Source organism: Coregonus clupeaformis, chromosome 12 (assembly GCF_020615455.1).
Source record: "Coregonus clupeaformis isolate EN_2021a chromosome 12, ASM2061545v1, whole genome shotgun sequence".
Taxonomy (NCBI): Eukaryota; Metazoa; Chordata; class Actinopteri; order Salmoniformes; family Salmonidae; genus Coregonus; species Coregonus clupeaformis.
Genome location: NC_059203.1, coordinates 53,785,327 through 53,808,995, shown reverse-complemented (window position 1 = coordinate 53,808,995; position 23,669 = coordinate 53,785,327). Strand labels below are relative to the sequence as shown.

Genomic DNA, 23,669 nt, shown 5'->3' with positions numbered 1-23,669 from the left:
ACCTGCACCAGGCTGGGAAGACTGAATCTGCAATAGGTAAGCAGCTTGGTTTGAAGAAATCAACAGTGGGAGCAATTATTAGGAAATGGAAGACATACAAGACCACTGATAATCTCCCTCGATCAGGGGCTCCACGCAAGATCTCACCCCGTGGGGTCAAAATGATCACAAGAACGGTGAGCAAAAATCCCAGAACCACACGGGGGGACCTAGTGAATGACCTGCAGAGAGCTGGGACCAAAGTAACAAAGCCTACCCTCAGTAACACACTACGCCGCCAGGGACTCAAATCCTGCAGTGCCAGACGTGTCCCCCTGCTTAAGCCAGTACATGTCCAGGCCTGTCTGAAGTTTGCTAGAGTGCATTTGGATGATCCAGAAGAGGATTGGGAGAATGTCATATGGTCAGATGAAACCAAAATAGAACTTTTTGGTAAAAACTCAACTCGTCGTGTTTGGAGGACAAAGAATGATGAGTTGCATCCAAAGAACACTATACCTACTGTGAAGCATGGGGGTGGAAACATCATGCTTTGGGGCTGTTTTTCTGCAAAGGGACCAGGACGACTGATCCGTGTAAAGGAAAGAATGAATGGGGCCATGTATCGTGAGATTTTGAGTGAAAACCTCCTTCCATCAGCAAGGGCATTGAAGATGAAACGTGGCTGGGTCTTTCAGCATGACAATGATCCCAAACACACCGCCCGGGCAACGAAGGAGTGGCTTTGTAAGAAGCATTTCAAGGTCCTGGAGTGGCCTAGCCAGTCTCCAGATCTCAACCCCATAGAAAATCTTTGGAGGGAGTTGAAAGTCCGTGTTGCCCAGCGACAGCCCCAAAACATCACTGCTCTAGAGGAGATCTGCATGGAGGAATGGGCCAAAATACCAGCAACAGTGTGTAAAAACCTTGTGAAGACTTACAGAAAACATTTGACCTGTGTCATTGCCAACAAAGGGTATATAACAAAGTATTGAGAAACTTTTGTTATTGACCAAATACTTATTTTCCACCATAATTTGCAAATAAATTCATAAAAAATCCTACAATGTGATTTTCTGGGAAAAAAATTCTCATTTTGTCTGTCATAGTTGACGTGTACCTATGATGAAAATTACAGGCCTCTCTCATCTTTTTAAGTGGGAGAACTTGCACAATTGGTGGCTGACTGATGGAAACACTTTAACTCAACCCTTCCTGGCTTGACATTAATAGTAGGGATCTTATTTTAACATAGGCCTACTTGAGGTTTGATTCCACCACTAACCTCATAGTGGTAGGGAATGTGTGTATGTCTGAGTGTGTGACCCCACAGCTATGCCATCTACTGTTAGTTCAGTGCTAGTGTTTTCAGTGTCAACACACCTTGTGATGCAGATTAACATGTTTTTTCACACCACACCTCATTGACCTCATTGACCCCACCATCACATACAAACATTACACATTTCATATTTGCACATTTCCCATTCACACCCAGTCTGAGCATCTCAAACACAAACAGCATTGTGTATCATGTGTTGATAACTGTTTTTATATTGAGCTGATGAAGTGCGTGTGTGTATAGCGTAACAATGATGCTAACTCCTGTGTTTGTTCTCTTATAGAGTTTAACGACTATGCCAACCCGTTGGTGTGTGCTGTGTTTGTGGCGCTGACCCCTCTGTGGGTGCTGATAGCTCGGAGGATCCCCTCCACCAGAGAGGTGCTCTACTCAGGTTGGGAACCTGTCATCATTGCCATGGCAATCAGCAGGTGCAAAACCTATGTCTCTCACTGTTTTCACCTTTATTTTAGTAGATGCTCTTATCCAGAGCGACTTACAGGAGCAATTAGGGTTAAGTGCCTTGCTCAAGGGCACATAGACAGATTTTTCACCTAGTCGGCTCGGGGATTCGAACTAGCGACCTTTCGATTACTGGCCCAATGCTTTTAACCACTAAGCTACCTGCCGCCCATCTGTGTCACTGTTCTCCTACCTGTTTCAAGTCTGAAGTTTACAGTGAGGGAAAAATTTATTTGATCCCCTGCTGATTTTGTACGTTTGCCCACTGACAAAGACATGATCAGTCTATAATTTTAATGGTAGGTTTATTTGAACAGTGAGAGACAGAATAACAACAACAAAATCCAGAAAAACGCATGTAAAAAATGTTATAAATTGATTTGCATTTTAATGAGGGAAATAAGTATTTGACCCTTCTGCAAAACATGACTTAGTACTTGGTGGCAAAACCCTTGTTGGCAATCACAGAGGTCAGACTTTTCTTGTAGTTGGCCAACAGGTTTGCACACATCTCAGGAGGGATTTTGTTCCACTCCTCTTTGCAGATCTTCTCCAAGTCATTAAGGTTTCGAGGCTGACGTTTGGCAACTCGAACCATCAGTTCCCTCCACAGATTTTCTATGGGATTAAGGTCTGGAGACTGGCTAGGCCACTCCAGGACCTTAATGTGCTAATTCTTGAGCCACTCCTTTGTTGCCTTGGCCGTGTGTTTTGGGTCATTGTCATGCTGGAATACCCATCCACGACCCATTTTCAATGCCCTGGCTGAGGTAAGGAGGTTCTCACCCAAGATTTGACGGTACATGGCCCCGTCCATCGTCCCTTTGATGCGGTGAAGTTGTCCTGTCCCCTTAGCAGAAAAACACCCCCAAAGCGTAATGTTTCCACCTCCATGTTTGACAGTGGGGATGGTGTTCTTGGGGTCATAGGCAGCATTCCTCCTCCTCCAAACACGGCGAGTTGATTTGATGCCAAAGAGCTCGATTTTGGTCTCATCTGACCACAACACTTTCACCCAGTTCTCCTCTGAATCATCCAGATGTTCATTGGCAAACTTCAGACGGCCCTGTATATGTGCTTTCTTGAGCAGGGGGACCTTGCGGGCGCTGCAGGATTTCAGTCCTTCACGGCGTAGTGTGTTACCAATTGTTTTCTTGGTGACTATGGTCCCTGCTGCCTTGAGATCATTGATAAGATCCTCCCGTGTAGTTCTGGGCTGATTCCTCACCGTTCTCATGATCATTGCAACTCCACGAGGTGAGATCTTGCATGGAGCCCCAGGCCGAGGGAGATTGACAGTTATTTTGTGTTTCTTCCATTTGCGAATAATCACACCAACTGTTGTCACCTTCTCACCAAGCTGCTTGGCGATGGTCTTGTAGCCCATTCCAGCCTTGTGTAGGTCTACAATCTTGTCCCTGACATCCTTGGAGAGCTCTTTGGTCTTCACCATGGTGGAGAGTTTGGAATCTGATTGATTGATTGCTTCTGTGGACAGGTGTCTTTTATACAGGTACCAAGCTGAGATTAGGAGCACTCCCTTTAAGAGTGTGCTCCTAATCTCAGCCCGTTACCTGTATAAAAGACACCTTGGAGCTTGTCACGTAAATTTCTATCTCTAAAACTCAAACATTGAATAATCCCCAGAGGGTGTAAGACTCCAGTTAAGTATGAATTAAACAATTCTCCAGTCTGCAAGGGATCAGCATTTTTATTCAATGTGAGCGCTCTCCCGCTCAAAACACACACAGACTTTTTATATGCCTTCACACAAAGGAACTTTGCTCCGCCCACCTTTAGGCGGCATGTGACTTTCCACAGTAGAGTTTTTAGCAGTTTCTAAGTCCCCTCTTACTATGGTATGTTGGCCTCCAACAGTTTCTACCCATATTCCCTGTTAGTGGTTTTATTTTATTTTAATTCTAATACAGTTTACACATTTTTACCGTATTTGGGGTGAAATCCTTTAGTCATTATTTTAAAAATACAAATTAATCTATCAATCCACCCTATGACAAAAAATTTCACACTCAGGATAAATGTATTTACAAGCATGATTAACCTCAGAGAATAGTTACAGTGGGGAAAAAAAGTATTTAGTCAGCCACCAATTGTGCAAGTTCTCCCTCTTAAAAAGATGAGAGAGGCCTGTAATTTTCATCATAGGTACACGTCAACTATGACAGACAAATTGAGAAAAAAAAATCCTGAAAATCACATTGTAGGATTTGTAATGAATTTATTTGCAAATTATGGTGGAAAATAAGTATTTGGTCACCTACAAACAAGCAAGATTTCTGGCTCTCACAGACCTGTAACTTCTTCTATAAGAGGCTCCTCTGTTTTCCACTCGTTACCTGTATTAATGGCACCTGTTTGAACTTGTTATCAGCATAAAAGACACCTGTCCACAACCTCAAACAGTCACACTCCAAACTCCACTATGGCCAAGACCAAAGAGCTGTCAAAGGACACCAGAAACAAAATTGTAGACCTGCATCAGGCTGGGAAGACTGAATCTGCAATAGGCAAGCAGCTTGGTTTTGAAGAAATCAATGGTGGGAGCAATTATTAGGAAATGGAAGACATACAAGACCACTGATAATCTCCCTCGATCTGGGGCTCCACGCAAGATCTCACCCCGTGGGGTCAAAATGATCACAAGAACGGTGAGCAAAAATCCCAGAACCACACGGGGGGACCTAGTGAATTACCTGCAGAGAGCTGGGACCAAAGTAACAAAGCCTACCATTAGTAACACACTACGCCGCCAGGGACTCAAATCCTGCAGTGCCAGACGTGTCCCCCTGCTTAAGCCAGTACATGTCCAGGCCCATTTGAAGTTTGCTAGAGTGCATTTGGATGATCCAGAAGAGGATTGGGAGAATGTCATATGGTCAGATGAAACCAAAATATAACTTTTTGGTAAAAACTCAACTCGTCGTGTTTGGAGGACAAAGAATGCTGAGTTGCATCCAAAGAACACCATACCTACTGTGAAGCATTGGGGTCGAAACATCATGCTTTGGGGCTGTTTTTCTGCAAAGGGACCAGGACGACTGATCCGTGTAAAGGAAAGAATGAATGGGGCCATGTATCGTCAGATTTTGAGTGAAAACCTCCTTCCATCAGCAAGGGCATTGAAGATGAAACGTGGCTGGGTCTCTCAGCATGACAATGATCCCAAACACACCACCCGGGCAACGAAGGAGTGGCTTCGTAAGAAGCATTTCAAGGTCTTGGAGTGGCCTAGCCAGTCTCCATATCTCAACCCCATAGAAAATCTTTGGAGGGAGTTGAAAGTCCGTGTTGCCCAGCAACAGCCCCAAAACATCACTGCTCTAGAGGAGATCTGCATGGAGCAATGGGCCAAAATACCAGCAACAGTGTGTGAAAACCTTGTGAAGACTTACAGAAAACGTTTGACCTGTGTCATTGCCAACAAAGGGTATACAACAAAGTATTGAGAAACTTTTGTTATTGACCAAATACTTATTTTCCACCATAATTTGCAAATAAATAAATAAAAAATCCTACAATGTGATTTTCTGGAGAAAAAAAATCTCATTTTGTCTGTCATAGTTGACGTGTACCTATGATCAAAATTACAGGCCTCTCTCATCTTTTTAAGTGGGAGAACTTGCACAATTGGTGGCTGACTAAATACTTTTTTTCCCCACTGTATATTATCTACTTTCAATCATAGGTCTTCTTTTTGAGATTTTCCCTTCATACGTAAGAACCAATAAAAGTTTCATCCAATTGCGGTCTTTCAGGGTCAAAGTCCTCGTTCTCCACCAAGCCTGGAGGATCGTATTTCACATTCCACTGGTCAGAGTCCGAAGTCGGTCCATATCTCATCATCTGTTGAGACACTGCATCCTCCAACGCCTTACTCACCAACCCTCGGACACAGGGAATAAGACAACAACCACATAATACAAGAATACCAATACAAGCGATGGCTGCCTCCAAGATGGTGGCTGCTATGGTTTTCCATTTGCCAAACATTTCATCAAACCACCCTATCAAATATGTATTAACTCCTGAGTTCTCAGCCCATTCTTCACTTAGAGCAGTCAATCCTGCAAGAGCTCTGCACCGCCCTTTTCTGCCAGCAACATATCTAGAGCCAACCTATTTTGACAAGTCATGAGCGAGATGGCAGATAATTTGTCTGAGATACCCCTCACTGCATCTCTAATCTGGTTCACAAACCGTTGTTGGCTGTAATATATCTAATTAATCCAATCCACATTTTTATTGATTGCTACCCTCCAAAAGAACGTTGTAGTAAATCCTTCCCCTACTTGATTCATAGCTTTGTATTCATCCGGTAACCCCCTTGGTATCCCAATTGTATCCATTCAAATAGGGCTACTCTCCTTCTGGTCAATACTCCTCCTACGTCTGTTTAACCCTTTCCTTGGTTTCCGGTCACTAATTCTAACTGGCTGAACCAGTAGAACCGGGGCGCAGATACCTACCCACCCTTTTGGCCTTGTCTGCCTTATACGGCCTTTACTGGTACACGCCCACCACACATCGGTTACAGGGGCTGTAAGGTTCAGACTTCTCTCCTATGCTTCCAAACCTAAGTCAGTCACATTACTACTATTTCCAATTGAATTGACAATTCGTGATGTCTTTGTTTCTCTTTACCCCCCATCTGGATGTCCAGTCCCGCCCGGTCTCATATCCCCGTCCCCAAGTGTGTTTAAATACTTGAGTCCAGGAACAATCCGCCGTGGGGCCCGAACACAAATATGGTGGGGTATTATTCCATTCTGTTGCTTGTTGACATGTACACCACCCGTTCTTTGACTCCTATTTTGTAGGTTACTCGTCCCTGACGGTCGGTATGTCGGGTCGTTTCTCTTTTACTTCTTAACAATGGTAAGGGCATAGCGTAATTGGTGCGGGTGGTGGTGGATCTTGACATATCAGGACCATTGCCGAGACTATGATGCAGCTCAGGGTTACACATATTCCCAAAAACCGCCAACCCTCTCCTGCCCTTAGTCTTTCTGCTTGGTACCACCCCATACTCACACCCTAAGAACACACTACAGTGATGATAGGTCGGGGTAGGAGATCTTCGTTAACAGAGGTGATCCCCAGACCTTATTGGTACAGTTCTTCTCTCTAACTCTGCGTGTGTTCAGTGGTGCTTGTATGTGTTCTTACCTTTTTGCAGTGGGTAACGTGGACCCAGGTTGCTCTTTCTGCTATTCTAATGGAAAAGGCGGTGACTAATATAACCTGATAGGGCCCATCCCAACAGGCCTGCTTCCAGTCTTTCTTAGGGACTGGATCCACACCAGTCACCTGGTTGGATAGAGTGGGTCACCTTCTCCTTTAGTTCACCTGTGGGGCACAAAACCTTTGACATACAGGTGTGGTTAATAAACAACCTTCTCATGTGCTCTGCTAGGGTGCTCTCAATTTCTATCTCTGCCTGCTCCTGTGTGTTTTCCTTAACCCCTCTCTAATCATACCGTTCACATTAGTATTTCCTTTCTAGACTGTATATAAATTTTTTTATTTTGTATTTAGTCCTCTCCTCCGTCTATTTATCTTTAATCCTACCAACTACCATCATCCCCCCTCTTGACACATGTCACTGCCCATGTGTCAATATTACCACCTACCTAAACAATCACTTAGGTAATATTGGTAAATTATCCTTATGCCAAATTCCCTCCTTCTTGACTGCTCCTATTTTCTCCCATTTGGTCACTTCCTTCATTGGTGCTCTCAACTGCCTCTCTATCAGTAATGTTTTATCAATGTTCACTTCTTCTTTCAGATGTAAGTATGTAGGTGCCTGTGGTTTGAGGCCTGCCTTCTTCGCTTCCTCATCTGCCTTTCTGTTGCCGTTTCTTATGCTATCTACACCTTTAGTATGAGCCTCACATTTACAAATAGCTAACTTCTCTGGTAGGAGTACAGCATCTAAAAGATTCAAAATTAACTGGGCATGTGTAATGGTTCTGCCAGAAGTTTTTACCATTCCTCTGTTTCTCCATTGTGCAGCAAGTACGTGTACTGTATTAAATGCATAGGCACTATCGGTGTAAATAGTAATCTTTTTCCCTTTTCCCAAATGACATGCACGAGTGAGAGCTACTATCTCAGCCTGTTGTGCAGTATAATTTATAGGTAAAGATTCAGCTTCCAAGACGTCTGTCTCTGTTACAACTGCATATCCTGTAGCATTCGTACCATCAGGGGTTTTTCTAGATGAGCTTAACGTTCGCCCCTCCTGAGTTATGGTATGTCCTAAGTAAATTACCTCGCTCTGCCAGAGTTTAAGTTTATTTTTGCTTACTTTTTTGTCCCTGTTCTGCCAGAAAGGTCAACAATTGGATTGTATCCCTCTTACATCCCTCTTGAGTGGGATTAGCTAATAGAATATAATCTACCTAAATTAACATTTGGCTTCCTTCCTGAGGTTCAAACTTTCCCAAATTCCTGGTTATAGCCTGGCTCTCCCTCCCCGCTCACTACCATGTTATCCCGTACCACATATGCCTTCATACCCCTCTCAGTCGGTGTTTCAGCTACTTTCAACTGAGTCATAGCGTCTCTTCCTAGCAGATTAACTGGACATAGGTTTGATATCAGTACAGGTATGCCTGCTCCTCCTCCTGAATTTTCATGTTTTAAAGTCACAGGAGCTGATAATCGCTCTATAAATTGATGGCCTGAGCCAGAGCGTACTAGGATTGATCAATTCACACTAGAAAGTCAAAACAGAGTTCAGAGGTCATTGAAATCCTTCAAAGAATTGCTCCATCTAATAGTATACTAAACATCACCAACATTCAAAACATTTCATAAATGTTACTTATCCCAAGTGTACATTAAGACCTAATTACATTTATTCTCATAAGAAATCATGTATACCCAAAACTCAGTCAAAAAATAAAAAAAACTTTGTGTGCTCCTTTAAGACTGATCACCTTTGACCTGTTGAAACCCCCCTAAAATCAAAATAACAACTCTTTATAAACATCATACTAGGTGTGTTGTGTTTTATTTGAAAAACCCAATTGAAAACAACAAATAAAAATAGCCAGGCCTTACTTAATTTGGTAGCTCCCTTTTACGACCTAATAATGCCTAACTTCACTAAACTGCTCCCCTTAGCCCTGGGCAACATTCCAATGAGATAAGCAAATCCCCTTTCTGCTGGAAAATAAATTACACATTTTGTTAACATTCAATTACAATCAGTAATCCAAAGATAGTAAGTACACACAAAACATGATACAGATGTACACAGTCCTATCTCATCAATAATCGTTTGTATCAATCTAATTCCTCATAACTACTCCATAAAAATATTATATAAAATCTCTTAAAAGATGAAAACCACTCAAGGTTCCTCGAGTATACAATGATTATGTTTACTTGATTACCCTTCAGATCATATCCTCTTTAATTCTCACAATGATTATTGAAGCCCTAAATCTGCTCCATGTGATCCCATATCAAATGATCCATTATCGTATACTTGATCAACAACATAGGAAAATCTGTTTCCCTTTCTATTGTTCCTGTTACCCCTGTAAATGTCATATTTCATTCATTAGCCAATACAATCACGTACTCCGCTTAAGTAAGACGTGATATTTTATCCCATGCATCTATTCAAAAATGGTTTGATACGTTGTCTCCTACTCTCCCCTTAACATAATGCTATAGGAGACTTCCATCAATCCTGGAAAAAAACTCCCACTCACAAAACACTAGATAATACCACGTTTCATTAAGTTCACTACACCTTCTAATATAAACCTATAACCCCTTTCTAGTAATTTAATCATCGCAACCTGTTGCATTGATGTTTTAAAATATAAACCTATTGTTTAATAACTTCATAACTTACAAAAAATGTTTACTTCTTCATCAGCCTAATAGTAAAAAAGTACCATAAACAGATTATCGTTTTTAGAATGAATGAACTGTCTGCATAACTCACTGTTGTTTAAACAAACTATATAATGTAATAATAATAATTACCAATTATCAAATAGAGTTTCATATTCAACTATCTAGACATGTTCTTCATATCATCCCAATGCTTCCTACATATGTCAATATAGCCCAACTATCACTACTTCTTTTCACCCTCTTATGAAATCGTGTCATTAGTAAATTGTCTCCACAAAGCACTACTACCTAATAACATATTTTCATTCACCTAAATATAAATAATTATTTTAATACCAGTCTTATTAAACAATCCAATTCAACATCAATTCAACATGTCTCATCACCCAATTAACTTACTTACTTTGTAAACCCTCTACAATATCTATTATTCTCTATCGCTAACTTTCCATATAACAGTACTTTAACGGATGACAAATTATTGTAAAGTTATAGTCAAAACTAACAAAACATCTATTCACCGATATGCAACTTTAATTACTATGTTATACTATTCGCTATGTGCTGGTAAGACAATTCCTTTCACGTAATGTTATCAATTCATCTAGTAATCTAGGTCAATAGCATCAATGCAAAATATTTGCTTTCTGTCCCTACCTGGGTTCAAACCAGGGACCCTCTACCCATATCAACAACATTTACCATGTCGCTCCACAAAATCCGCTATCATTGCAAAACAAGTTAAACAACTACTTCCGTGTCGCATAGCAAGTTACGTCACCACCCTAAACGTCACTAGTTCGCACAACTAACTAGCTAGCCCTTTCACCCCAAACATCCAACCCCCTATGACTTCCTTTTCCACAGCAACCATTGATCCTCGTCAGCAAGCCCCAATGTTTAACACCCGCAGACAAAAAACATGGAGCTTCTTCCATTTATTCCTAGTAGACAAAATAAAACACACTCTCAAACAGCATTCTGCATTTACCTCTATCATAGGGTTTAAAAACTAACGTAACAACATTAACCATCCTAAATTGCTGTAGTAACGTCATGTTAGGTTCAGTTTATCACCAATCCTCCATTATTAGAATCAGATCTAGGTAATATCCTTTCTAAGTAGGCTAGAAGTAACACCAAACACTTGCTGTACCTCGCTCTGAAATGATAGATAGAAATAATGCTTAATCAATTTCTATCATATGATCTATGTACTGTCTCCCAATCGGCAGTGTATCAAATACTTGTTCTCCCCACTGTATCTCACACAATGATAATTATCTCCCTTCCCGTTTATATTGTAAAGACTGTATCTTGTACAATCTCAATATTAACTACTTTATATTACCTTGAGTCAATTGCGGACCCACTTCCTTCCTCTCTTTTGATCTACACCCCCCCCCATACTGCCGCATGGTTTCCTCTAGATAAGCGTCTAAAAACGGGCTGCCGGGATGTCGATCCTTTTGGATTATCAACAGATTACTACCCTCACTACAGCAGATTTGAACAGATATTTTTTTCTTCCTACTGCAGTTTGAAGATATCAATCCCCCTCAAAAAACCATGAATAAAAATCATTGACCTTATTCTTGCAGCTGGGACTCAATTTTGGTTAGATATCTGTTATATCTAGCCTAGTTGTAGAAGAACGGACATCTGCACAGTTTCACATTGAACATCACTCTGTCGTTTAATGACATGTGCCACGCATTCTGACAACCCATTCATCCGTAACGCAGCACGTCGTACCATACATAACAATATCGTCACCGTTTCTGTCGTTCATCAGTTTCCCACCGGCCTGTATTGAACCTCAATATCGGAGGCCAGGACTTACTTTATACGGATGTTCATCCGCCCGTGCACGGTTTTCGGTGTCCCCGGAACGACAAAAAACTGATATTCATATCCGGCTCGAAGTACCAATTGTCACGAGAATTTCTATCTCTAATACTCAAACATTGAATAATCCCCAGAGGGTGTAAGACTCCAGTTAAGTATGAATTAAACAATTCTCTAGTCTGCAAGGGATCAGCATTTTTATTCAATGAGAGCGCTCTCCCGCTCAAAACACACACAGACTTTTTATATGCCTTCACACAAAGGAACTTTGCTCCGCCCACCTTTAGGCGGCCTGTGACTTTCCACAGTAGAGTTTTCAGCAGTTTCTAAGTCCCCTCTTACTATGGTATGTTGGCCTCCAACAGTTTCTACCCATATTCCCTGTTAGTGGTTTTATTTTCTTATAATTCTAATACAGTTTACACATTTATACCGTATTTGGGGTGAAATCCTTTAGTCATTATTTAACAAATACAAATTCATCTATCAGAGCCAGAAATCTTTCTGATTGAGAGGGGGTCAAATACTTATTTTCCTCATTAAAATGCAAATCAATTTATAACATTTTTGACATGCGTTTTTCTGGATTGTTTTGTTGTTATTCTGTCTCTCACTGTTCAAATAAACCTACCATTAAAATTATAGACTGATCATTTCTTTGTCAGTGGGCAAACGTACAAAATCATTAGGGGATCAAATACTTTTTTCCCTTACTGTACATACACCTTAGCCAAATACATTTAAACTCAGTTTTTCACAATTCTTGACATTTAATCCTAGTAAAAGTTCCCTGTCTTAGGTCAGTTAGGATCACCACTTTATTTTAAGAATGTGAAATGTCAGAATAATAGTAGCGAGAATGATTTATTTCAGCTTTTATTTATTTCATCACATTCCCAATGGGTCAGAAGTTTACATACACTCAATTAGTGTTTGGTAGCATTGCCTTTAAATTGTTTAACTTGGGTCAAACGTTTCGGGTAGCCTTCCACAAGCTTCCCACAATAGATTGGGTGAATTTTGGCCAATTCCTCCTGACAGAGCTGGTGTAACTGAGTCAGATTTGTAGGCCTCCTTGCTCGCACACGCTTTTTCAGTTCTGCCCACAAATGTTCTATAGGATTGAGGTCAGGGCTTTGTGATGGCCACTCCAATACCTTGACTTTGTTGTCCTTAAGCCATTTTGCCACAACTTTGGAGGTATGCTTGGGGTCATTGTCCATTTGGGAGACCGATTTGCGACCAAGCTTTAATTTCCTGACTGATGTCTTGAGATGTTACTTCAATATATCCACATAATTTTCCTTCCTCATGATGCCATCTATTTTGTGAAGTGCACCAGTCCCTCCTGCAGCAAAGCACCCCCACAGCATGATGCTGCCACCCCCGTTCTTCAGCTTGCAAGCAACCCCCTTTTTCCTCCAAACATAACGATGGTCATTATGGCCAAACAGTTCTATTTTTGTTTCATTAGACCAGAGGACATTTCTCCAAAAAGTACGATATTTTCCCCATGTGCAGTTGCAAACCGTAGTCTGGCTTTTTTATGACGGTTTTGGAGCAGTGGCTTCTTCCTTGCTGAGCGGCCTTTCAGGTTATGTCGATATAGGACTCGTTTTACTGTGGATATAGATACTTTTGTACCTGTTTCCTCCAGCATCTTCACAAGGTCCTTTGCTGTTGTTCTGGGATTGATTTGCACTTTTCGCACCAAAGTACGTTCATCTCTAGGAGACAGAACGCGTCTCCTTCCTGAGCGGTATGACGGCTGCGTGGTCCCATGATGTTTATACTTGCGTACTATTGTTTGTACAGATGAACGTGGTACCTTCAGGCGTTTGGAAATTGCTCCCAAGGATGAACCAGACTTGTGGAGGTCTACCATTTTTTTTCTGAGGTCTTGGCTGATTTCTTTTGATTTTCCCATGATGTCAAGCAAAGAGGCACTGAGTTTGAAGGTAGGACTTGTAATACATCTACAGGTACACCTCCAAATGACTCAAATTATGTAAATTAGCCTATCAGAAGCTTCTAAAGCCATGACATATTTTTTTTGAATTTTCCAAGCTGTTTAAAGGCACAGTCAACTTACTGTATGTAAACTTCTGGCCCACTGGAATTGTGATACAGTGAATTGTAAGTGAAATAATCTGTCTGTAAACAATTGTTGGAAAAATTACTTGTGTCATGCACAAAGTATATGTCCTAACCGACTTGCCAAATCTATAGTTTGTTAACAAGACATTTTTGGAGTGTTTGAAAAACGAGTACCTCTCATCTCTCACCTGTGTCTGTCCTGTGTCTCACCTCCCCTCCTCTGTTCTCTCCCTCAGTGTTGGGGGTCTGATCCTAGATAAGACCGTGTCAAACCCCAACTTCGCTGGCATGGCTGTCTTCACTCCTGTTATCAACGGTAAGACTCTCTCCTGGCACTGAATACTCTGCACACAAGCACTCATACACAAGCACTCATACACAACCACTCATACACAACCACTCATACACAAGCACTCATACACAACCACTGATACACTATGTCTCATATTTGTGCTCTATTGTGTGTATGCCAGGTGTTGGAGGTAACCTGGTAGCGGTGCAGGCCAGTAGAATCTCCACCTATCTGCACATGAACGGTATCCCTATGGGAGACCCTGACCCCAACCCCAGGAAATGCCCCACCCCCTGCACCTCCTTCTTTGGCTCCAGTGAGTATTGATTAGTTTTATAGAAAGGTTCAATATTGACTGATGCAGGATTGTTATCAAAATGCCTGTTGGTTGAGGGAAGACTCGTTAAGCTAATGCTCCCTTCTTGTTAATTTATTTATCTCTCTCTCTCTCTTTCCCAGATGTGAACTCTCGTTCGGCACGGGTGCTCTTCCTCCTGGTTGCTCCAGGTCACCTGGTCTTCCTCTACACTATCAACTCCATGCAGGGAGGACACACCACGCTAACATCCATCTTCATAGCCTTCTACATGGCTGCTGCACTACTGCAGGTACACACACACACACACACACACACTCACACACCTTCACACACCCTCACGACTCTTCCTCTCTGTCTCTAGGTGTTGATCCTGTTGTACCTGGCTGACTGGATGGTCCACTGGATGTGGAGTAGGGGGATGAACCCTGATAACTTCTCTATTCCTTACCTGACGGCCCTGGGAGATCTGCTGGGGACCGGCTTCCTGGCCCTCTGCTTCCATGTCCTATGGCTCATTGGAGACAGAGACACCGATGTGGGAGACTGAACACACACACCTGGACAGCATATATACACAGCATCAATACCAGATCACCGGAAACAACCTGAACAACTGAACTGTACAGTATCTCCCTCTGGACATCAGAACCACAGAACAACTGAATGACTTTCAGACCCAGACCTCAACCCTGACCCATTGACCCCCAATCTTCCCCAAAACCCCTCTCCCTGGGTCGCAGACTATGCCATTTTTTCTTTATTTGACTAAATAAGAGTTCTACTACTATCGTTTTTATTGTTATTATGATGACTATGATTATTATTGGTAATAGTGAATTTGATATGAATCTATATCTGTTTTACCGTTGGGTGGATGAAACCTCATTATTTTCAATGGGGACATTCTCCCTTGGGCCAGTCACATTGGCAGCATTTGTAAAGATGAGATCAATCTTAGACTTGAAATGAAGACAGACAGCAAAAAAAACTCACACAAGCCTAGAATGCTTAATCACCAAGTGCTATACGTATAAAGAGATTAATCCATTTTTAAAGGACCCTCTCAATTTGCCTTGCCTTGAGAGTAGTGATTCAGTGGGGGCTGCTCCACAGGGGCCCGGACCAGAATGTAGAGACCTGAATCCGCTTAGGTAACAACCTCCCAACCCCGTCAGAGGATGTCTGAACACTAACCTGAACAGAAACAGGAAGTGTTAACAGCTCTGGGTAGAAGTTGCCCTTAACATCTAGAATCAGCTTACCCTCCCAAATCCTAACCTTAACCATTGGGGAGGGATGAAAACATAACTAACCCTGTATCAGTGGTAAGAGGCAACTTCGACCTACTCCGTGGACATAGGTCATCAAGGAGGTGAAAGTTATCCACTTGATCACTCTGTTGCCTAATGCAGACTGCAGTGAGAAGACCTGTGTTCTGATTAGAAGGCTTTAATGGGCTTAATTAGTTAGTGAGGAAAGACAGGATGTTGAGGGAGGAATTGTCAAACCAATATTGCCTGTTTAGGAATATCATCTCTCTTTTTCTGTCTCTCGCTCTCTCGATCTTTCTCGAATGGTACAAACAACATCAGCTTTCTTGAGTTGAAGCAACTCAAGGCCTGTCCATGCTGACTACCACACTTCCTTAATGTCTGTTGTGCATTGTACACACACCATGCAGCTGACCTATAATATCTGCCACATAGACGCCATGCTTCAAAATGGCCTCCTATCCTACCCTCATTTACATACTGTCAGTATAAACACTGTAATTCTCATAAGAAGCAGATCCCAGCTTGATGGTGAAGTGCATGTGTTATCATCTGATGCTTTGTTATCTGGTGTTCGATTTAAATGTTGTTTTAAGGGGCCAGCAGAGTGCATGTGCAGGGCACATAACATGAATATGCAAAACTTATCTTTAAAAGATCATGTTTTCCTTCTTAGGTTTGTGACACATTTTACAAAGTGGAAGTTGTGTCCGTTATTAGATGTATTCTTTAACTTCATTATTTCTCCTAATCTTTCTGTGATCTTATGTGTTAGTCATAGTCATAGAGAATGATTATGTCATGTATATGATTGAGGCAGTCCCAGTGGGGAATAGTATCACTGTGTGGAAAGTACTGTAATATACACACACAGGCACCAGAGGGTGACATTGTCATATGAGTGAATATGAGACAGTGTTGATAGTGATCGAGGCTCTGTTCACTATTCCCTTCATTTAGATTCTAGAACCTGTATACAAGATTCTAATGTAAAACCTGTGTCCTCTAGATTCTACAACCTGTATCTATGATTATAGAATCTATACCTTCTGGATTCTAGAGCCTGTATCCAAGATTCTATTCTAAAACCTGTCCTCTGGATTCTTGAAGCGGAACCCTGGATCTAGAACCTGGGTTCTCTCTGCTGTCTTACTGAACCTGTGCCAGCGTTCTGCCCCAGTACGGATAAGAGGTTGTGAATAATTCTTCAGGGGGAAGGAATGCTTTGTCTATTTATTTTTAGATGCACACAAAGCAAATTGTACATACTATATTTATTCTATAAATAAGGTGTTTATTTTTCATTTAATTTTGTCTCGGTTCTGTGTCGCTGTTTTTGTTTTTGTAATTGTTTATCTCATTTTCTTTTTTTTCTTTTTTTGTTTGTCCTTTTTTGGGGTTGTATCCGGCCAGTAGAGCTTCAGCGCTGCCGCGGTAGATTAGCGGCTAAACTAACAAACAGAACAGTGTGGTGCCTAATATCTGATGAACCTCTCACACCCAAACATAGAAGGCCTTAACCTATCAGGAGCCAAGCTCAACACATAGTAACCAATCAGGAGCCAGGCTCACCACAGAGTAGCATCTCTTTAATGAGCTTTTATTAATAACTGACATACCTTGATTTTATGTAATGTAATGAATGAATGAGCAGTCTATGAGAGAGGCTGCATGGATGCAGTGGTTGGGAATCACTAAGGCCAGAACCTTCAATTGAGAACATAATGAATAGATGGATATTGTAAACAGAAGGCTCTGACTAGAACAGACTAGTAGTCAGACAACACACAGGTATAACGGACTGATCATTTCTCTATAACCCTTTCCCTCAACCCTCACCCCCACCTCCCACAGACACACACACATATGCACACACACACTACTAGCACAAACTGTCCATACAGATATATTGATTACACACACAAACACACACGCATACACTGTATTTGGAACTGTGTGCTCCCCCTCTGTAACCCTGTAACTGTAGTGGGGTTCTCTCTCTGCAGGACTTTATAAATTGCTGGAAATAAAGGACTATATTATTTCGTACCACTCTTCTGTATTGCTGTGGTCTTCTGTGAGTCACTCTGTTTGTGTGCGACTGTATGGGGGGCTATACCTGAATTAAGAGAACCTAAGAGCTGGACGTCAAGTGTATGTGTGTGAGTCAAGTGAGGTTATGCCTTTCTGAGGATGCAGTGTAATGTATCATGGATATGGGGCAATGATTGGCCTTGCTCAGATATCATAAAAAGGTCAGAGTAGCTCTATCCCTCTCTCTTTCACTCACACACACACACACACACACAGATGTTTGGTGCTTTCAGCTGGTTCACAAACAAAGACACACATACACCCTGAGTCCTGGTTCTCACAGTCATATCAGAAATAGAACTGTCTGAGCTCATATTGAGCACTAAGTACAATGTAGCAGCTGAATCTTGTGAAGACACTTGTTGTGAGTCCCTATAATCGACCACAGTAGATATGCATTTGAATTGTGGAAAAAAACACATATAGTATTCTACTATATGCACATTTTATGAGGTTTTATTAATTCAATGTATTAATAGTCCTTCTCTACAATAACTGCAATAATTAGAATGTTACATGTTTATAAATCAGGTCTCCCGGGTCCCTCATGTCAAAAGATTTGTAATCTCAATGAGATTGGATAAATAATGAATATAGTATAAAGTACTGTACCTGATGTAGAGTAAGCAGTGTATCTAATGTACAATCAGAAGACATAGACACATGGTCATCACACAACATACACTAGTTGTGCTCCTCTACAAAGCTTTAAACTAGACTAACAAAACATGTCAAATGACACAGAAAAACAAAAACATATTACATAGCTAATCATACTTGTGTCATTAGTATAAATATGAATATATAAATGTGCATAAATAAACATGATTGTGTCATAAGTGCCATGTTAGTAACAAACACAACAGAATAGATAGACAGAGATGAATGGCTAAAGCTGCTGTGTAAATACAGCAGTACACAGACAGAGACTGTTATAGACCCAGAGCAATGGAGATGAACCTGTAGTATCTTCCTCTCATATCTGCAGTCATAGCTAGGCCTACTCCTGAGGAAGTAGTATACAAGAGGAAGTAGTATATAAGAGGAAGTGGTATATAAGAGGAAGTGGTATACAAGAGGAAGTGGTGATATAAGAGGAAATGGTATACAAGAGGAAGTGGTATACATGAGTAAGTGGTATACAAGATGAAGTGGTATACAAGAGGAAGTGGTATATAAGAGGAAGTGGTATACAAGAGGAAGTGGTATACAAGAGGAAGTGGTATATAAGAGGAAGTGGTATATAAGAGGAAGTGGTATAGTAGCTTAGTCAGAAGGAGGTTTAGGAGTGTGCTGTAGATGTAGACCAGTTATGTAGTGTTCATGGAGGGGAGTTGGGGAGTTTGGGGAGAAGAGAGGGTTGTGTGTTTGCTCAACAGGAGATGAGCAGGAGGTTTGGTGGTGCTTGAGGTTCTCTGGATGGTAGACACAGCTACTCTTGCCTTTCTTCCTCCCCCGCCACCTTCCCCTCCCACTCCTCCCCCGTCTCGCAGCAGCTCATTGGACGAGAGCTGGGCACAGAAGGCATTGGCCACCTGCAGCACATGGGATGGGCCATGTCCACTCCTGCTGCAGACATCCAGAGTGTCCATCAGCATCTTCCCCAGAGACCTACGAGAGACACCCTGCCCAGAGAGGATGGAGAGAAAGGTCAGGGTGGGAAAGGCTTGGCTCATTCACAGGTCATTCCACACACTAAACCACTAGGTGGCACTCCAGAACTAGAAAGGTTGGTATAACATACAATCAGAATGTTTTGAGGACCTGTTTGTGGTTACTGTTCTTGCTTGTGTATATATGTGTACCTTGATGCGTAGCTGCAGTAGCAGTGTCAGTGTGTCTGTCAGTTTCTCCTCCAAAAGTGACAAACGTACTCTCTCTGTATCCACCATCTGAACCTCCAACCTCAACCCCTCCACCTCCTCATGCCTCTGACAGAGAGAGAGCAAGAGAGAGAGAGAGAGAGAGAGAGAGAGAGAGAGAGAGAGAGAGAGAGAGAGAGAGAGAGAGAGAGAGAGAGAGAGAGAGAGAGAGAGAGAGAGAGAGAGAGAGAGAGAGAGAGAGAGAGAGAGAGAGAGAGAGAGAGAGAGAGAGAGAGAGAGAGAGAGAGAGAGAGCGTTAGATTTAATGAGGGATGTGTATAGTCACTCAGTGGCCTGGCCTCTGCCCACAGCCTTACAATCAGCTGGTCTCCAACCTTGGTCTTTTAGTCCAGCACCACTAACATGCCTGATTCTACTAATCAATTGCAGGGCCTTGACTAGCTCAATTGCTGTGTGGTAGTGTTGAGCTGTAACAAAAGCCTGCACACCCTGTAGATCTCCAGGACCAATGAAGTCAATGAAGAAATAATAATATACACACAATTTTAAAATGGATAGTGCGCCGGGTCAGACAGGCTTCCATTGGTCTGCCTGAATAGAGCTAATACAGTATTTGTATAACTGCCTCCCACTGGCCTCTAGTCCTCTATATGTTCCAGGATCAATTCCATGTCTTACTTATTTATTTATCTTTGGAGGGAGCTAAATATAAATGGAATTGGCCCAAAGAATAATAATAATATGCCATTTAGCAGACGCTTTTATCCAAAGCGACTTACAGTCATGTGTGCATACGTTTTTACGTATGGGTGGTCCCGGGGATCGAAACCACTACCCTGGCGTTACAAGCGCCATGCTCTACCAATTGAGCTACAGAGGACCACAGAACCCTTCTCTATTTCTCTCTCACCTTCTCTAACTCGGTCTCCCTCTCCTCCTGATAGGTGTGACCTCTGCGGCCCCGCCCCCTGGGGATCGTGAGGAGGTCATTGCCATGGAGATTGTTCTGGTTGTCAAGGAGGAGGTTCTGGGAGAGTAGCAAGTGGTGGGCTGTTGTATTCTGACACCTGGAGAGGAGAGGAAGAGAGTCAGCTACTGGTGTGTGTGTGTGTGTGTGTGTGTGTGTGTCTGTGTCTGTGTGTGTCTGTGCGTGTGTGTACCGTGCACTCACCCTTTACCACAGCTGTGCAGTCTGTTGATGAGCCTCTTCACCTCCAGCAGGCAGCACTGTCCTTCCTCCCTCCCCCTCTCCTCCTTCCTCCTCTCCTCCTTCCTCCTCTCCTCCCTCTCCCTCTCTTCCTCTTCCTCGTCCGAGGCAGCTCTCCCCTCCACCGCTCGCTGGAGGCAGGTGTCGTCCATGGGCTCTCGTGGCAGTGAGGCATGGCTTCCTCTGCATGTGCACTGTGATCTGAGAGGTCAAAGTTTAGGCACAGTATGGGTCAAATATCACTATGTGTGTGCACGTTTGTGTATGTGTGTATGTGTGCGTGTGTTGCTGGTCTCTTATGTTTCGTGGTGAGAGTATTACAGCTCCACACTGATAGCCAAGCTGTTAAACCACTGCAGATACCACTACCAGAGAGAGGCAGGGCCAATGACTTACCCCACTAATGACTACTTTACATTTCAACCTCAATTAATAACACATTGCTGTTTATGTGCTTAATATACTGTATCAGCAGTGTAGAGGACAGAGCCTATGCTGGGTTGTTGCTATGTTGTTGCTGTTGGTGATGTAGGCTACAGTGATGTGATATAGAGTTGAATATTAACCAAACATAATCCCATTTATTCAGCCCCCTACGTGCCAGTATAGTGGACCTCCAGGCCCAGACATGGGGATGGGGGTGTTGTATAGTCTACCTGTACTCTTGAATGTCTGTTTCCAGCTGTGTGACTCTGCTCTGGAGCTGAGGGACGTTCTGAGCCTGTTTCTGGATCAGTCTCACCTTCTGGAGCCCCTCTCTGAGAGCCTCCCTCGCCTCTTCTGTTCTCCGCCTGTCAATCAGACAATCAATCAGTCAGTCAACAAACCAATCAACCAGCCATTCCATTAATCAATCAACCAATCATCAAACAAATCAGTCAAACAAAACCAACCTGATCTCAGAGTTCTCCTGCCGTAGACGAGACTCCACCCCTTCCAGCCTGCGAGCCTCCCGATAGGCCCAGCCAAGCTCCTCCTCCAGCCGCTGGTTGAACCTGATTGCCTCCTCCAGCTGTCCATCACGTGAGGAGCGAATCAGCTGCAGCTCCCTGAGGATAGGGTCTTTGGAGCCCCGTCTCCCTGCTACCCTCTCTTCCCCCACCCCGCACCCTCGGCCCTGAGGGTTTGGATTTGGGATCACTTCTTTTGGGGGGTTAGGTGCACCCCTCTCTCGTCCCTGGGCATTTGGAATTGGTATGTTTGAGGGTGTACTTGTGTTTGAAGTCGCTACATTGGAGTGGTGCATGGTAAGCCTGGCTGGGCCCCTCTGTCGTCGTAATGCGACCTCCAGAGCCAGGCAGCGAGCATCACTGCCCTGTAGAGCAGAGCGCAGGTCCTCAACCAGCTCCCGCAGAGCCACACACTCTGCTTCTGTCTGGCCTAGAGGTGGGAGAGAGGAGGATTGTTCATATGGCCTGGTGTTAGTGTCCTCAGTTTGAGATAACACATCAGGATTCCTTCAATGTAGCAATTGAGAGGCGGGGGGCAGCTGGAGCACAGCCGGGTTTGAACCTGTCACCATAACAGTTCAGATATTTTAGCAGACTTCAGTTCATATGCTATAGCCAATTGCTTACCTGTCTTGTGATGTAGTTCTGATGAACCCGTTTCACAGTTGTTCGTCTTGGCCGCGGGCCTCCTCCCGGTTTGGTCTATTGTGAGGTCGAAACTGACACATTTCCTTCGCCGGACCCGCGGCCACCGAAGCCGGATCTCGCGCTCAATGTGCTCTGTTTCCTCCGTAACGGGGAGGCGCATGACCCCCGGTCCAGTTCCATCGCGCGCTCGGACGCGGAAATAACCGCATAGACGCGAATGGAAGTCCCTAAAAGCCAGCTCGTGAGGGAGCCTCAAGCAAATACCTTGACCCTCCTCATCATCTCCCTCCTCTTCCTTCTCTCCATCCCTTGTCTCACTTTCCTCTCCGGTAAGCCCCAGCACTGAGCAAAGCACAGTGAAGTCCTCTGCCGAGACCACGTCGTCTTGTTTAGGGTAGACCAAGTGGTGAAAGACCTCCTGGAGGTACTGGTCAATCCCCGTTGCCAGGACCACTATCTCGTTCTCCACGCCGGGGTCGGGGCAGTGGTGGTGGGCCAGAGCGCTCCGCAGCCACTCGCTCTGACGCGCAGCCCTTGGAGAAGACTGGAGAGATGGCGACGCTACTGTCCCTCTTGAGCTCTTCATGGTGGAGACGAGAAGGTGATTTGCCCACTAATTATATGATAAAATAATTTCCTATCCAACACGGCTAAAACATGTCCCGGGGCGCGAGGAGAGAACCTGTTCCTCCAAGTTGTAATACGGTGCTTTCGCAGTTCATTCACTCAGAGCGAGAGATCCCAAACTTTCCACCAAAACGCAGGTATATCTCTAATGAGATTAAAATACACCATCGAACTCACGTAGGCCTTATAATGCTATAATGTTTCGTGGTATGTTAGATCTTTAGCATCCAAGTCGTGTCTTCACATTGTGTGGAGACTCCTACCTCCTTCAACAGCAAAGGGTGTGTGCTGTGTTGTGTGCGCCAGGACTGGGCCGGTGAAATCCTTCGAGACACAATACGGCTCCACCCACGCAGAGCTAACTGTGTGTGTATGTGAGTCTGTGTGTGTGTGTGTGTGTGCAGTGGCATCATGCACCCCAAAAATCTGAGGGGGCACAAAGTAGGTGAGGATGGCTGGGGGGTGCCCCCTTCCTTAAATTTGAGATGTTTTCCTTTTTCAAACACCTGAAACAGCTTTTTCCTGCAATTAGAGCTATAATCATTATGCTTAATTCTATGTAAAAAAATTATTATATAAATATGTATATTTTTTCTGCATATCTAAATATACCTCTGGAGTTGTCTGTATCCTCCTGACTGGTGGTTCTTATTAAATAAATGAAATGTGCTTCCCTGCATCTCTGCTAAAATCTGGGTAAAAGCTTCTTAGTAGCTAGTTATGAGGTTGGGAGATTGGGAACCTATCTGGGCTAGCTAAAGCCAACTTCATAAAATTGCGAGGAGCTAGTAGTATTACAGAGAAACAACAA

At 43.2% G+C, this 23,669-nt stretch overlaps 2 protein-coding genes across 3 annotated transcripts in view; one reads left to right on the top strand and one right to left on the bottom strand.

The window, feature by feature from the left end:
• The window catches only part of LOC121577679 (solute carrier family 41 member 1), a 55,661-nt gene extending 38,098 nt beyond the window's left edge, over positions 1-17,563 (top strand). For both annotated transcript variants that reach the window (XM_041891452.2, XM_041891451.2), the window contains exons 7-11: positions 1,605-1,752; positions 13,864-13,943; positions 14,101-14,235; positions 14,379-14,527; positions 14,600-17,563. In XM_041891452.2, coding sequence (XP_041747386.1) covers positions 1,605-1,752; positions 13,864-13,943; positions 14,101-14,235; positions 14,379-14,527; positions 14,600-14,785 — 698 coding nt within the window. In that variant the 3' untranslated portion in view covers positions 14,786-17,563. The remainder of the gene's footprint in view (positions 1-1,604; positions 1,753-13,863; positions 13,944-14,100; positions 14,236-14,378; positions 14,528-14,599) is intronic.
• An 84-nt stretch (positions 17,564-17,647) lies between these two features.
• On the bottom strand, positions 17,648-23,132 carry LOC121577678 (EF-hand and coiled-coil domain-containing protein 1-like). Its single transcript, XM_041891450.2, has 7 exons — positions 22,211-23,132; positions 21,527-22,013; positions 21,290-21,424; positions 20,598-20,834; positions 20,337-20,493; positions 19,409-19,534; positions 17,648-19,228 (listed from the first exon to the last, which is right to left on the bottom strand). The coding sequence occupies exons 1-7, from the start codon at positions 22,815-22,817 to the stop codon at positions 18,914-18,916; spliced, it is 2,064 nt and encodes a 687-aa protein (XP_041747384.2). The 5' UTR covers positions 22,818-23,132; the 3' UTR covers positions 17,648-18,913.
• Between the last annotated feature and the right edge of the window lie 537 nt (positions 23,133-23,669).